Source organism: Eptatretus burgeri, chromosome 12 (genome assembly GCF_056783735.1).
Source record: "Eptatretus burgeri isolate ZD-2024b chromosome 12, Ebu_testis_v1, whole genome shotgun sequence".
Classification (NCBI taxonomy): domain Eukaryota; kingdom Metazoa; phylum Chordata; class Myxini; order Myxiniformes; family Myxinidae; genus Eptatretus; species Eptatretus burgeri.
Genome location: NC_140972.1, coordinates 59562506 through 59577267, shown reverse-complemented (window position 1 = coordinate 59577267; position 14762 = coordinate 59562506). Strand labels below are relative to the sequence as shown.

The window sequence follows — 14762 nt, the reverse complement described above, 5'->3', positions numbered from 1 at the left end:
AGGAAGAAGAAGAAGATTACAACCAGAACGCTCGTGTTTTTTTGGTGTGGAACCTGTGGCGGCAGAGAGCGTCATGGTTGCTGTGCTGAGTCAATCGTGCTCTTGATCGTGCCTGGGAGCCTTGCCGAGCCTCGTGCCTCGCTTTGGTTGGCTCTAGGGTTCTGCTGACTCGGAATACGGGGTCGGGCGGCGGGTGGACCTGCCTCCCTCTCCTGCTCGCGGCTTGGCGCGGGAGCTGGTTCCCTGGCGGCTGTGGGCGGACTTGGGCCAGGACCAGGAGGAGGTCGACAGCACCGCGGTTTTTCCTGCCCCCCCCCCCCTGGCGAGAGCAAGGCCTGCTCGTCCGGTGCCGATCCAGGGACAGTTGCGTCCACACCACGGTCCAGCCTGACCACCAGAGATAGCTATGTTTTGTGTGTGTGTGTGTGTGTGTGTGTGTGTGTGTGTGTGTGTGTGTGTGTGTGTGTGTGTGTGTGTGTGTGTGTGTGTGTGTGTGTGTGTCTGTGTCTGTGTCTGTCTGCTTGGCGCCTTAGAGGGATTGAGAACTGTATATTCATTGGTATTGTCTGTGTTTTCCCCACGCCCGATCCCACACCATCCCGTCAAATCGCCCCGGATCCCTCTTCTTGCTGAGTCTTGTTATTTCTGGTGAAAATAAAAACGAATAAACATCATCAACTCAGTGAAAAGTGACTCGTGCCACCTTCCTCGTCCCGTTTGCGGTAGAGCGATTAGAACCGCCATGTTTGGGTTATAAACAAATAAACCGCCTCCATCGTTTCGGCTCATTCTACGTTGGCGGGACTGTTCAAGTCCCGTGGACGTCACAATATGTAGATAATTGTACATGGTAATAATGCTACTTGAGTACATCTATTAATTACATCCAATTGGAATGTGAGTACGTCTTAATTCTGTACCACTGGAACATGAGGACTATCCAGTACATCTCTTAATTACGGACTCGTGCAATGTGAATACGTCGTTTTAATTGTGTACTAACGAAATGTGAGTGCAGTATCGCATTTCGTTGGAACGCGAGTGTGTCTAATCGCGTACTCTTAAAATATGAATACTTCTATTGATTGCGTGTTGCTTAAACGTGAGTTGGAGCGTGAGTACGTCTATTAATTATGCATTATTAGACCACGAATACATCTATTAATTATTTCCATTACTTGCGTACAATTGGAACATACCTTTTCGGACCCTTTTGATACCCCTTAATACCCTTCGATTATTCAGACCCTTTAGTCCTTAATTTGTACCCTTTCTACCCCTTCGACCTTTTTAAGATCTTTCAGAGCTCAGATAATTCCAATTCCACTGGCCCATAGGCGAACACCAGAGGCCTGAAGCCTGAGGCCTGCCTGCACTTAGTCGCCTTCACAAGGCCTATGATGCCTATTTGTTCCAAACTTTGAATACTTGATCCTTTTAACAGTTGCTTCGGTTGTTTTACACTGAACGGAAAACTTAGAGGGACGGCATGGCAATTTTGTATATGACACTTACAGAGGCGTCTTTGGCTTACAAAAATGGTGCACGGAGATTTTTATTTCAGGTTGCCATTGTGCTATTCAACCAATGGGTATTGAGTGGACTTACATACATACTTACATACATACATGCATACATACTTACATACATACATGCATACATACTTACATACATACACTTGCTCCATAATATACTGTATATGTGGATGATTATTATTGTGTCCAAGACAGTGTAACTTCCCTACTAGAACGAGGCCATTTCAGATTGAGCTCCATGTCTGCATCAGCAGCACAACATCTTGAGGCAGACCAGCCACAAACAGAAATATACACATGTACAGTACTTCTAGAGGGTAGACAGGTATGTCTTTCTTTGCCACTGTTCATTCAATTGGCTACAGGATAGCTGACCAGCACATGGCAGCAAACATGTTTTTGTTCATTGCCATTGATATGTCACTGTTTCTCGACGCCCTTCCTCACCCTACATCTTTCTCTTTTGCGGTTGCTGTTGCGAGAGTCGTCCGTGATGCAACATTGATTGCAACTTCTACGTGGCATGGTGCATTCAATGCAATGGAACCGGATAAGTCGTCATCGTTGTTCTTGCAATGTCTGGCCTTTTGTGAGTGGCTGTTCTCCTTATCTTGCACATGGTGATGGAAATTTTGTTTCCACGTCTTTGCACGACAGCAGAAAATCAAGTTACGTGTGTCTTTCATAGTGTTGAGAGGTTTGTACAGTGCATTTCAAAGTGTGAATGGGAGGGGGGAGTATCTCGATTGAAGGTATCTGTCATTTTCAACCTGAAAAACCAGTAAGCTGTCTGCCCTTTCTTTTTTTGTTCTTGTAATGTTTGTTCTTAAGGTGAACCAATTTTTTTTTCTCTCTTTTAATAGATGTGACATGCATGTTTCCTGCAGTTATGGTCTTTAAAAGTTGCTAAAATGTTCTTTAATTGATGCAGGAAGTCTTTTGCAGTGTCTGCAAAATCTCATATATTGTTTGAATATCTTGGTAATAGTTATGTTGCAAAGAGGTCTGTGACCTCTGACCTCTTGTGTCTTTCTCTCTCTGCTCTCTCTGCTCTCTCTCTCTCTCTGCTCTCTCTGCTCTCTCTCTCTCTCTCTCTCTCTCTCTCTGCTCTCTCTGCTCTCTCTCTGCTCTCTCTCTCTCTCTGCTCTCTCTGCTCTCTCTCTGCTCTCTCTCTCTGCTCTCTTTGCTCTCTCTCTCTGCTCTCTCTCTCTCTGCTCTCTCTCTGCTCTCTCTCTGCTCTCTCTCTGCTCTCTCTCTGCTCTCTCTCTGCTCTCTCTGATCTCTCTCTGCTCTCTCTGTGCTCTCTCTCTGATCTCTCTCTGATCTCTCTCTGCTCTCTCTCTGCTCTCTCTGCTCTCTCTGCTCTCTCTGCTCTCTCTCTGCTCTCTCTCTGTGCTCTCTCTGTGCTCTCTCTGTGCTCTCTCTGTGCTCTCTCTGTGCTCTCTCTGTGCTCTCTCTGTGCTCTCTCTGTGCTCTCTCTGTGCTCTCTCTGTGCTCTCTCTGTGCTCTCTCTGTGCTCTCTCTGTGCTCTCTCTGTGCTCTCTCTGTGCTCTCTCTGTGCACTCTCTCTGCTCTCTCTCTCTCTCTCTCTCTCTCTCTCTCTCTCTCTCTCGCTCTCTCTCTCTCTCTCTCTCTCTCTCTCTCTCTCTCTCTCTCTCTCTCTCTCTCTCTCTCTCTCTCTCTCTCTCTCTCTCTCTCTCTCTCTCTCTCTCTCTCTCTCTCTCTCTCTCTCTCTCTCTCTCTCTCTCTCTCTCTCTCTCTCTCTCTCTCTCTCTCTCTCTGTTTTCCCTCGCTCTCTTCTCTCTCTGTTTTCTCTCTCTGTTTTCTCTCTCTGTTTTCTCTCTCTGTTTTCTCTCTCTGTTTTCTCTCTCTGTTTTCTCTCTCTGTTTTCTCTCTCTGTTTTCTCTCTCTGTTTTCTCTCTCTGTTTTCTCTCTCTGTTTTCTCTCTGTTTTCTCTCTCTGTTTTCTCTCTCTGTTTTCTCTCTCTGTTTTCTCTCTCTGTTTTCTCTCTCTGTTTTCTCTCTCTGTTTTCTCTCTCTGTTTTCTCTCTGTTTTCTCTCTGTTTTCTCTCTCTGTTTTCTCTCTGTTTTCTCTCTGTTTTCTCTCTGTTTTCTCTCTGTTTTCTCTCTGTTTTCTCTCTGTTTTCTCTCTGTTTTCTCTCTGTTTTCTCTCTGTTTTCTCTCTGTTTTCTCTCTGTTTTCTCTCTGTTTTCTCTCTCTCTCTCTCTCTCTCTCTCTCTCTCTCTCTCTCTCTCTGTTTTCTCTCTCTCTGTTTTCTCTCTCTCTGTTTTCTCTCTCTCTGTTTTCTCTCTGTTTTCTCTCTCTCTCTCTCTCTCTCTCTCTCTCTCTCTCTCTCTCTCTCTCTCTCTCTCTCTCTCTCTCTCTCTCTCTCTCAGCTCTCCGACCCTCCCCCACTGCTACAGGAAGAAAGCGTTCTTCTACTAAACTCCTCCTGGTTAAACTCTTAAAATCCAGGCTGACCGCACACCACCACTCTTTTATTCCTTACTTCTCCTGTTTGTCAAACACACTTGTTCATCCAGGGCTTCAAGCAAGCAGTGCACCGACATCTCGTGTCACCTCCCCCCCCCCAATCCCAATCCATCCCAGCAATCTTTTCTACCCCCATTAACCTCACCCAGCAACACAGCAAGGTGCACAACAGCAGCTCTTTATTATGTCTATCCATCACTGGGGGCTCCACCCTTCCCATGCATATAAACGGCATGCAAGCTTGTGCAGGCCCTCGGTCTTAACATCCTCATTTGTAAAAAAAAATTAAGGTGTTTCGCACTGAAGATGTTCTCAAAAGAGAACCAAATGGATGAAAGTTGCCAGGTGACAAATATCAACTGTAAGTCGGGATACTTCTGCCACATGTTCTGCAAAGTACCTGTGAGATGTGCTCCATTGTCTCAAGTGTAGTCATGCAAGAAAACAACGTCATTTGGCAGGAGACCAAGGAGATTTCCTTCTTCTTTCCTCAATCTCGTCATGGTAGAACTGTGGTGCATAGTTCTCCTAAATTTGAGGAAATGGACATGCAGAATCACCTTGCATATCTCAAAAACAGATGCCCATCACCTTGCCGGCAAAATCGAGTTGTGAATTTTTTCTGGTGACTGCAGATTCAGGGTGTCACCGCTGAACACTTGCCTTCTTTGATTTCAGAGTTTGGTAATGTTCTCAAGTTTTGTGACGGGTCACAGTTTACTTCAAAATCGTCATCGAGCTCACAACTCGGAACAAATTGTGACCTGCGATGTTTTTTTTTTTTGTCATCATCGTCGTTGCCCAACTGGCAATTGTCTTGGCAGCCATCTCGCACTAACTTTTTTTTTTTTTTTTTTTTTGTATACCTTGGTCGAGGCTCGTATGAGAGCAAACACACAACTCACAGCAAGGAGGCATGAGACAAGAGGGGTGGGAGTGGAAGGGACAAAACAGTGGGGAACAGACACAGGTGAACTGTGGAAGGGAGAGGGATGGGGATGGGACGGGGAACATGGCGAAGAGAAGATGGACATTTCAGGGACTTTCAGGAAGGAAAGCAGGAGAAATGAAGGAAGTGGGCTTGGGTAGATTATCGGGGGAAGAACAGATCGAGGATTTGGATGGGGGAAACCTTTCGCATGTTTTACTCGTCTTGAAGGATTGATTCAATGCTACCTGCATTAATGTCAACTTCTGAACTGACGAGATGAACAGAAGCTTCAATCTGTTAAAACGAGATCCTCGACCGCCTTTGGTGTTTGACTCATTAATCAATGTGGCTGTTGGTGAGTGTCATTCTGTACATTTCGCTTCAACCGTAAACGATGTGTCCCATTCCAATATGTCACAACACTTGTACAGCCCATCCTCTATAAATTATAAATTTCAACAAGTGTCTATTGTTCACATTGCCCAAAATATGTATCTATTCGCTGTTCCATCCTCTTTGTAATGTCACATGCCGGCGTATTGACTTTTCAGCACATATACGTAAAGCCATAAACTCAGATTATGGGTGTTGGTTGCAAACACAATATATCGAGTGATGCTTCAAAACCAGGTGGATGTGTTGGTTAGGTGACAAGAACCAGCTGATTTGATTTTGGTTGAGGTCCAGAATGCAGATCTGGCCTATCTGGGGGATGCAAAACGTAAATCGTTCTGCCTGGCGGAGGTATGTGCTCCACCGAGTGGCGGTATAGATTATTACTCGTTTCTGTACTCTTCCTAAAAAAATCTATTTACATTTTCACTCACCAACTTTATGACCTCCACCACCAAACATGAAGGAGGTTATATTTTCACCCCTTTCTGTTTGTCTGTTTTTGTTTGTTTGTCTGTGTGCAGGATATCTCAAAAAGTTGTGTACGGATCTGGATGATATTTTCTGGACAGGTTGGGTGTGTGACAAGGACGAGCTGATTAGATTTTGGTGAAGATCCGAATCCGGATCCGGATCTGATAATTTTTTTAAGTGATTCCTCACCATTGAGAAATAGGACTAAACTAATATATGGCACGATATCTCAAAAAGTTGTGGGTAGATTCGGATGAAACTTTGTTGGGCAGGTTGGGTATGTGACCACGACGAATTGGTGCGTTCTTGGTAAAGATCTGAATCCGGATCTAGATACGAGAATTATTTAATTTTTAAAGCGATTCTTCACCATTGAGAGATAGGGCCAAAAAATGAGATATAGTACTGTATAGCATAATATTTCAACAATGTAATGGGCCCAATATGTTCTCGTGGATCGGGTATTACGTGGCGGATGTACACACTCTACCGAGTGCCCTTCTCGTTTAATGTCTGTCGCACTTCAATTTTTACGACAAGTCGATGACAAACTGCGTGCCCGTTTGCGTGCGAGCTTTGCGGACAAAAAAGTTCCTGCACTCTGTGCATGTGTCGTCACGCCTATGATATATAATTATCCTATTTGTACAATTATAGTCATCGTACTTCTGGAAACAATGGTTTTCCTGATCGCGCATAATATTCCACCATTGACCACACTTGTCTTTAAAAGTGTTTTTATCTTGTCGTAACTGGATGTACGTAATATGCCATTGACCACACCGGTTTCGGTGCGATTGACCTTTGGCAATTTTAGTGCCACAGCCCACCCCCACCAGACTGATTGGCATTGTTTTCCCTTAATATTCCTATGCGTAGTTATGCAGTGTTGCCTACTTTTCATGGAATCCTTCCAAGTTATGAACATCTCGAGGAGTCACGGACCTTCCCACTGGATAATGCAGTAGATTTGTGTTTCGGCCAACTCCTGAGGTTAAACCAAGTTTGAGTGCGGCTCTCTGAAAATAAGAACAATTACAATCGGGCTATTGTGAGTCGGTTAGTTTCTGTAGTTCAGCGATGATGTTCGGGAATTTTATGAGTGGTGTTGCATGTGAAATCCTCCACAGACGACTCGTACGTATTTTATAGGTTTATAAGTTTGTAACTTAGTATTTTTTTTTTTTTTGGAGAATATGTATTGAATTAAACCAATATGCCTGGTGTTGGCTTAATGGTTTGGGTGGTGGGCTTGGGATCCTAGGATCCTGAATTCAAATCCCACTCGGCTGTTAAATTAATACCAGGTGGAGTTGACTCTCTGTCGTCTTTCCCAGGTCGGCAAAATCAGTGCCAGCTTGCTGGTATCCTGTGTCAGAGTGGCGACCCATCCAGGATTGTGCCCAATACCCAACGAGACTGCTTAGGCAGCACCAACGCTCTGCACAGAGTATGGTCCCGATGGATGGATGGATGGATGGATGGATTAAACCTATGGAATGTCTGTGCCATCCCTATTTTGGAAGTCGAGCCCACTTCCTGATATCTCGTATACATGTGCACACACACACACATCTGTAAGACTTGAAGGACATTTAAAAGGGATCACAAACTAATGTCACATTATTTTGCGCTGGGCCTCAATGGATGAATGACCTGAAAGCCTATAAAGAGTTGAGCATGACTGAATCCAATTAGCCAGGTCGTCCCAGAGGTGAACAAAAGGAGTGTTAACAAAAGGAGAGAGATGTGTGCGCACTTGAAACTGAGGAGGCTAACCTTTGCACATGTTCACCTTGATGGGTTGGAGCGATTTGTAAATAACGAAAGCCAATGGTGGAGCCAGGCTTGTGAGTAGTTACTGTAAATATGACTATTAAATAGCCTGTAGTAGTCAAGTAACCAGCCTTGTGCCATGATTTATTGGAGATGCCGGTGGTTCTTAATATAAGCCATTGAACACCATAGCATTGAGGAGATGCAGGTAAATATGTGCTGAAGCAACCGTTTTTGTCATGAGCAATTGGGTCGTGCCATGAAAGGATTTGCCACGGCAAAGAATGCTCAGTTAACAGCTGGCCTGAGAAGGCATCCGAAAGATGTCAACCCCATAATGGATAATGGCAGATGGTGATGCCAGTTTTCCCCAGGGAGTGGGCCTTTGTCAATGGCTGGTCACAGAATATAGCTTGAGGGTTTGTCATGCAGTCCTTTGAGAAAGACAGGAAAAGGACATGGAAGTCTCCTCGATGCCGTCGCTCTTCAAAAAGTCAAGATATCAGCGTGCGTGAAACCGAATGTGCGTTCGTTCTCCTCCGCAATGTGACTTATTTTATTGTTTTTTTTTTTTTTCGCCTGATTAGCATTCCCACCTGAAACCTTGGCTCTTGGTTTTGGGATCCCAGGTTAAATTCCCTTATATTTTTACTATGGTAATTTTTCCAGAGTCTACCAATGTCCAACTTGAAATGGATGTAAGGTACACCGATTTGATATCTCCTCGTCTCTTTGTCCTGCTTATGATTCATGAACAAATATCTCCATAAACTTTGGATCACACTTTTAAACAAACAAAACAAGATGCCAAGGATGGCACATGTCTCCTACTGTTGAATGTTTCGACCTTTTCGGTGGTGGAGGTAATGTTTTCACGTCTGTCTGTCCGTGTCTGTCTGTCTGTCTGTATGTATGTCTGTGAACAGGATATCTCAAGTTGTGGACGGAATCTTACAAAATTTGGTCGACAGGTTGGGTGTGTGACAAAGATTACATTCGACTTGTTTTGATGCCATATAGTTTCCTATAGCCTGTATTTGAAAGACTCCTCTTGTGTTACAAGAGAAAGTCAGATATGTAAGTCAGTTTTTATGAAAACAGAAACAACACGAATCTGTCACAAATGTTATCAACATGGACAGTCTCAAGACTGACATTTCTTTATTTATTCGACACGCGCGTTTAAAATGCATGTTCTCGTCCCGCAAACCCAGCCTCCACCCTTTCCACGTTGCCCATGCGTGTGCTCTTTCCTCGCTTGCCTTGCTAATTGCTTTGTGTTTGGTGTGGCTTGGATCAAGGCTGAGTGCATCAAATTATCAGTCTGCAAGTTTCGGGGGCTTACAGTGCCTTCATACCCCTTGACTTTTTTTTTCTTCACATTTTGTTGCTACATCCTGAATTTTAAAATGGATGAAATTTTAAAAAAAATCTTGTCACTGATCTACACGAAATGACAAAGTGAAAACATGTTTTTAGAAAATTTTTACACACTTATTGAAATTGAAATGCACAAATATCTAATTTACATACCGCAAGTATTCAGCGCCCTGAGTCACTACTTTGTGAAAGCGCCTTTGGCAGCGGTTGCAGCTTCAAGTCTTCTCGGGTATGTCTGTGTCAGCTCTGCACATCTGGATTTGGGGATTTTCTCCCATTTCTTCCTTGTAGATGTGCTCAAGCTCTGTCAAGTTGGATGGGGAGCGTCGGTGAACGGCAATCTTCAGGTCTTTCCACAGATTCTAAATGGGATTCAAATCTGAGCTTTAGCTGTCTCATTGTGGTCATTGTCTGGATGGAATCAAATCTTCACCGCAGTCTAAGGTCTTTTGCACTCTGAAGCAGGTTCTCATCAAGGATTTGCCTGCATTTAACTCCATTCATTGTTCTCTCTACACTTGCATGTCTCCCAGTCCCTGTGGCTGAAAAGCAGCCCCATAGCATGATGCTGCCGCAACCATGCTTCACCGTAGGGATGGTGTTAGATGGGTGATGAGCTGTGCTTGGTTTCCGCCAGACGTAGCACTTTGCATTCAGGCCAATGAGTTCAATTTTTATCTCATCGGACCACAGAATCTTTTGCCTCATGCTCTCAGTCTTTCAGATGCCTTTTTGCAAACTCCAGGTGTGCTGTCGTGTGCCTTTTTTCAGGAGTGGTTTTTGTCTGGTCACACTCTCTTAGAGCCTAGATTTGTGAAGTGCTACCAAGACTGTTGTCCTTCTGGCAGCTTCTCCCATCTCAGTCAAGTAACTCCAGCTCTATTGGAGTGGTCATTGGATTCTTGGTCACCTCCCTGACCAAGATCCTTTTTCCCCAGTTGCTCAGTTTGGTCAGACGGCCAGCTCTCGGTCGAGTCTGGGTGGTTCCATGTTCTTCCCATTTCCTAATGATGGAGCTCACTGTGCTCTTTGGAACTTTCAACACGAGAAATTGTTTTATATCCTTCCCTAGATCTATGTCTCCTCATAATTCTATCTCGGAGTTCTATGGACAGTTCCTTGGACTTTGTGGTGTAGTTTATTCTCTGTCATGTACTGTCAACTGTGGGACCTTGTATAAGAAGGTGTGTTTCTTTCTAAATCATGTCCAGTCAATTGAATTGGCCACAGGTGGACTCCAATCGAGTTGTAGAGACATCTCAATTATGATGAAAGGAAATTGGATGCACCTGAGCTCATTTTGGAGTGTCATAACTAAGGTGTTGAATACTTATTGACGCAAGACATTTCAGCTTTTCATTTTGAATTTTTTTTTTTTTAATTTCTTAAAACGTGTTTTCGCTTTATCATTATGGGGTGTTTTGTGTTGCTCAGTGACAAAAAATGTATATTTAATCCATTTTCAATTCAGGCTGTAACACAACAAAATGTGATAAAGTCGGGGGTGTGAATGCCTTCTGAAGGTGCTGGATGGTCCAGATTATTTTGCTGATCTCGCCAACATGCACGCCTCTTCCGCAGTGAGTGTGATAGTTTATTTGCAGAGGTTCTTCATTGGTATTCTGCAGCATTGTTGACACGGGGTAATTCTCTTGACTCCTTCGGAGAATTCGGACACCATTTGCACATTGCCGCTGTCGCTTCTTGATGGTGTGGAAAGCAGCGCCTTGGGAATCCATGCCCCCTGCTTCCAGGAGGCTTTAAGATGTACAGCAAGCTACTCGATCAATGCAAGTCTGGTTGGCAGCCCATCTTATCTAATATCACTCATGAACCACTTCTGCCTTTCCTCAAACTTCTCTTGTTCTCCATTAATATGTATACTAGCAAATACCACTCACCGCTTTGCTGACGGGAATACTAAGGGGGGAGTGGGGGGAGAGAGAGAGGGGTGGGGGAGAGGGATAAGGGGAAGAGTAAGGATGTGGAGGGGTAAAGAGAAAGGAGGGAGGGGGAGTGGTGGGGAAGGGAAGGGAAGCAGACATGCGGTGGAGCGTTAATTAAGATTCATACCGTCTCATCAAAATGATTCTGCATAGAATAACAGCGAATATGGAAACAAAATAATGTCTGAAATCCATTTTCTCTCGGTCATTCTATAAATACCACCTGGACATGTGTGGAGACAAACACCACCTGGCCATAATCACCCCGAGACACATCTGGAGGAGGGGGGGGTGGGAGGAGGGAAGGAGGGGGAGAGAGAGTGAGAGACAGAGAGACAGAGAGAGACAGAGAGGAGTTATCAGCCGACTGTAGTACGTACTGTATACAACCCAAAAACCTCGAGCAGCTTTCACCTTTGTTTTTCAATAAACAAATTTAATACCGTTATATTGTAGATGTTTCGAGATGTGCACAAACATTATTCTGCCAAAGGTTGCCAATCGTCATGTGTGTCAGGTGGAAAAAAAAAATTTTGGTTCTGTAATTTAGAAAACATGTTATGGCAAACGGCTCTGAAAGTTGGTGTTATCAATATATATTTTACTTTCAATCTCACAAAAGAGAAACCATATAATACAGGGTGTGTCAATAAAAGGTTAACCACTTCAAAACTTTATTAACCAAAACATTGAGTAATAGAACCAAAAATAACTCTGAAAATGAAAACCAAATCATGGCGAAACGAAACTCATTGTGCGTTGATGCACTTATAGTTGAGGTGTTCGATGTGAACACCCCGATGCACACAACATGCATTCACACAAATTGAGAAGTTTTCAATGACGTTTCTGCAAGTTTTAATGGTTACTGTCTGCACATAAGCCTCAACTGCTGCCTTCAGATTGGGCTCAGATCTGGGGTGTTCCTTGTAGACGTCATCCTTACACGATCCCCAGAGGAAAAAATCCAGGAGATCGAGGTCGGGGCTGTGTGGAGACAATTCATTTTCCATACACAAACTGAAGAATGCCGCGAGCAGAGTGTTGCCTGTCGTGAGAGCGAAGGTGGGCGTTGTTGTCGTTGTTGATGTAAAAATCCTAACTATAAAAATAACTTTGTAGCGCACGTACATTTAATTCCCATGAGACTAGGGACGGGACCCTAACTAGAAACACACACTTGCCGATATAACTGTTCTATAGGGACTCTGACTGTTGTGTGCAGTAAGCTTCCAAATTCGTAACAATATCGTGTGCTTTTGACACGATCTGGCACCCTGCCCCGCTCACCAAACTCTCTTCCTATCTCATCTCCACTCCAAGGCCATCTCCACTCATGGCTCACAGACTTCCTCTCCTGTCGCAGTCAATGTGTGGCCCTAAATGGAGTTCTTTCATCCCCTCTTCCTGTCCAGACTGGAGTTCCTCAAGGTAGCGTTCTGGGCCCTGTTCTTTTTCTGGTTTTCATCAATGATCTCTCCGACTCTCTGGAAAATCCTCTATTTCTCTTTGCTGACGACTCCACCCTCTGCCGTACCATCGGTCATCCCTCAGACCGGCAAGCAGCAGCTTCTTCGCTCACTGCAGGTCTGGATATAATCACAAACTGATCCAACACGTAGAACATGTCTTTCAATCCAGACAAATCTCACACTCTCACTATGTCCCTCTGAAAGGACCGTCTGGAACCCCCCCCCCCCCCACATCTCCTTTCTCAACAATCCTCTTGTAGAACTTTCATTCAAACTTCTTGGTCTCACTTTCTGCCATGATCTTTCCTCGAAAGCCACATTTCCAACCTGGCCTCCAAAGCCAGTCGCCGACTGGGAATCCTCCGTCGCGCAAAGTCTTTCCTCGGCCCACCTGAGCTCCTGACCACATACAAAGCTTTCGTCCACAACCTGATTGAGTACTGCTCTCCCCTCTCGGCTACTGCTCCCACCTGTCACGTTTCTCAGCTTCACGCTGTGGAAACCAAGGCATTTAGGATCATTGGTATCTCCCGCGATGATGCTGAGTCTTCGGGACTCTCATTCTCTCACCGCAGGCAGGTCGGCGGTCTTCCTGTCTTCTACCATCTCCTATCCGGTCTGCCCCCCCCTTGCTCTGTCTGTGATTTGACCCACCATATTTCCACAGGGCGCTCAAAGTCTGCCAACAATCCCCTTCTCGTAAAACTACCAAAATCACGAATCACTGCTCACCTTCGCTTTTTCATTCCTATTTTTTCCCGTCTTTGGAATAAATTCCCTCACTCTGTTCAATCCCATTCTTCCCTCCAGGCCTTCAAAACAGCTGTTCACCACAACCTCTTATCTCCTCCCGTCCAAAACCTTGATCTTTTCTACTCCCGTTAATCCACCCCAAACCCACTTCCTTCAATTTCACTGCTTTCCTTCCTGAAAGTCCCTGTAATGCCCATGTTTTATACCCCGTGTTCCCCGCCCCATCCCTCTCCCTTCCACAGATCTCCTAGTGTCTCTGTTCCCCACTGTTTAGTCCTTCCCTCTCCCATCCCTCTTGTCTCATGCCCCCCTTGCTGTGCACTTTGTGTTAGCTCTCATACGAGCCCCAACAATGTATACAAATGTTGTTTTTTTAAAAAATCTCATCTTCAGTTGTCATACGCTTCCTCCCACCCATGTCACACTGAAGCTTGTGGTGAGGCATTTGTCCTGAAACAACTTGTCTTCGTCTCATGGAAAGCAAATCCAACTAACGGCAATCTCAGTTCCTTCCACAAAGCTCAGAACAATTGTTTGTCTACCCTCAGGAGAGGCAGGAAACGACGTCTTTCTAATCTCAAGTGTGAATTCTCAAACCTCTCTCCCTCCTCCAAATCCCAGTGGAATCCAGTTAAGCCTGCTTCTGGTGTAAGTCCCCCCTCCATCCCCTACCTTTCCTGAAATGGCCGCACTGCTGATACTGCACATGAAAAGGCTGAATGCCAAAACTCTGTGTTTGCTTCTAAATCTTGTGTCTCAAACCCATCACTTTCTGAACCCACCTTACCCAGTCACACCCAGCTGTTGCTAGACTCTGTGTCCTTTCCTCCCGACATGTTGGAGATTTTGCTGTCAAACCTCGACTGATACTGCAACTGGCCCAGACTTCATCAGCCCACGTGTCCTAAGAACCTGCTCTTCTGCTCTTGCTCACCCTCTGTCTGTTCTATTCACCCTCTCATTTGCTCAAGGTCATCAGCCATCTGCTTGGATATCAGCAAACATTACCGCTCTACATAAAAAGGTGCAAAAACAGATACCTGGAATGACAGACCAATCGGCCTTCTCCCAATCATCAGCAAGGTCATGGAATCCATCATCGCTTCTGCCATTAAATCCTTCTTCTCCGATGGCTTGATTTCCGATCATCATTTTGGATTGAGCCTGGGACACTTGACCCTGGACTTGCTGCTCCTCCTTTCCCAACAATGGATGGAGGTACTCGATGCCAGATATGAGATCAGAGCCATATCCCAAAGACTTATTACGTGCTTTCAATGTGGTCTGGCACTCCTCCCTGCTGACCAACCTCTCTTCCTATGCTATCCAAGGCCATCTCCACTCATGGCTCGCAGACTTCCTCTCGTGTCGCAGTCAACGTGTGGCCCTTAATGGAATTCTCTCATCCCCTCTTCCTGTCCAGGCTGGAGTTCTTCAAGGCATTGTCCTGGGCCCTGTGCTTTTTCTGGTTTTCATCATTGATCTCCCCGACTCTTGAAAATCCTCCTTATCTCTTTGCTGATGACTCTACCCTCTGCCAATCAGAAAAATGAGATTGTAGGGCAATCAGCAGCCTCTTCACTCTCTACAGATCTGGATAAAATCACAAG

At 44.9% G+C, this 14762-nt stretch overlaps 1 protein-coding gene across 9 annotated transcripts in view; it reads left to right on the top strand.

Moving 5' to 3' along the window:
• The window catches only part of LOC147015711 (G protein-coupled receptor kinase 5-like), a 243326-nt gene that overhangs the window by 13532 nt on the left and 215032 nt on the right, over window positions 1-14762 (top strand). For 4 of the 9 annotated variants that reach the window (XM_085848149.1, XM_085848150.1, XM_085848146.1 and 1 more), the window contains exon 1: window positions 2061-2124. The exons of 4 other annotated variants lie outside the window; for them this stretch is intronic. In XM_085848149.1, coding sequence (XP_085704275.1) covers window positions 2076-2124 — 49 coding nt within the window. In that variant the 5' untranslated portion in view covers window positions 2061-2075. Of the gene's footprint in view, window positions 1-1706; window positions 2125-14762 lie in introns of those variants that run through there. One more of the 9 variants, XM_085848145.1, reaches the window with a different exon arrangement.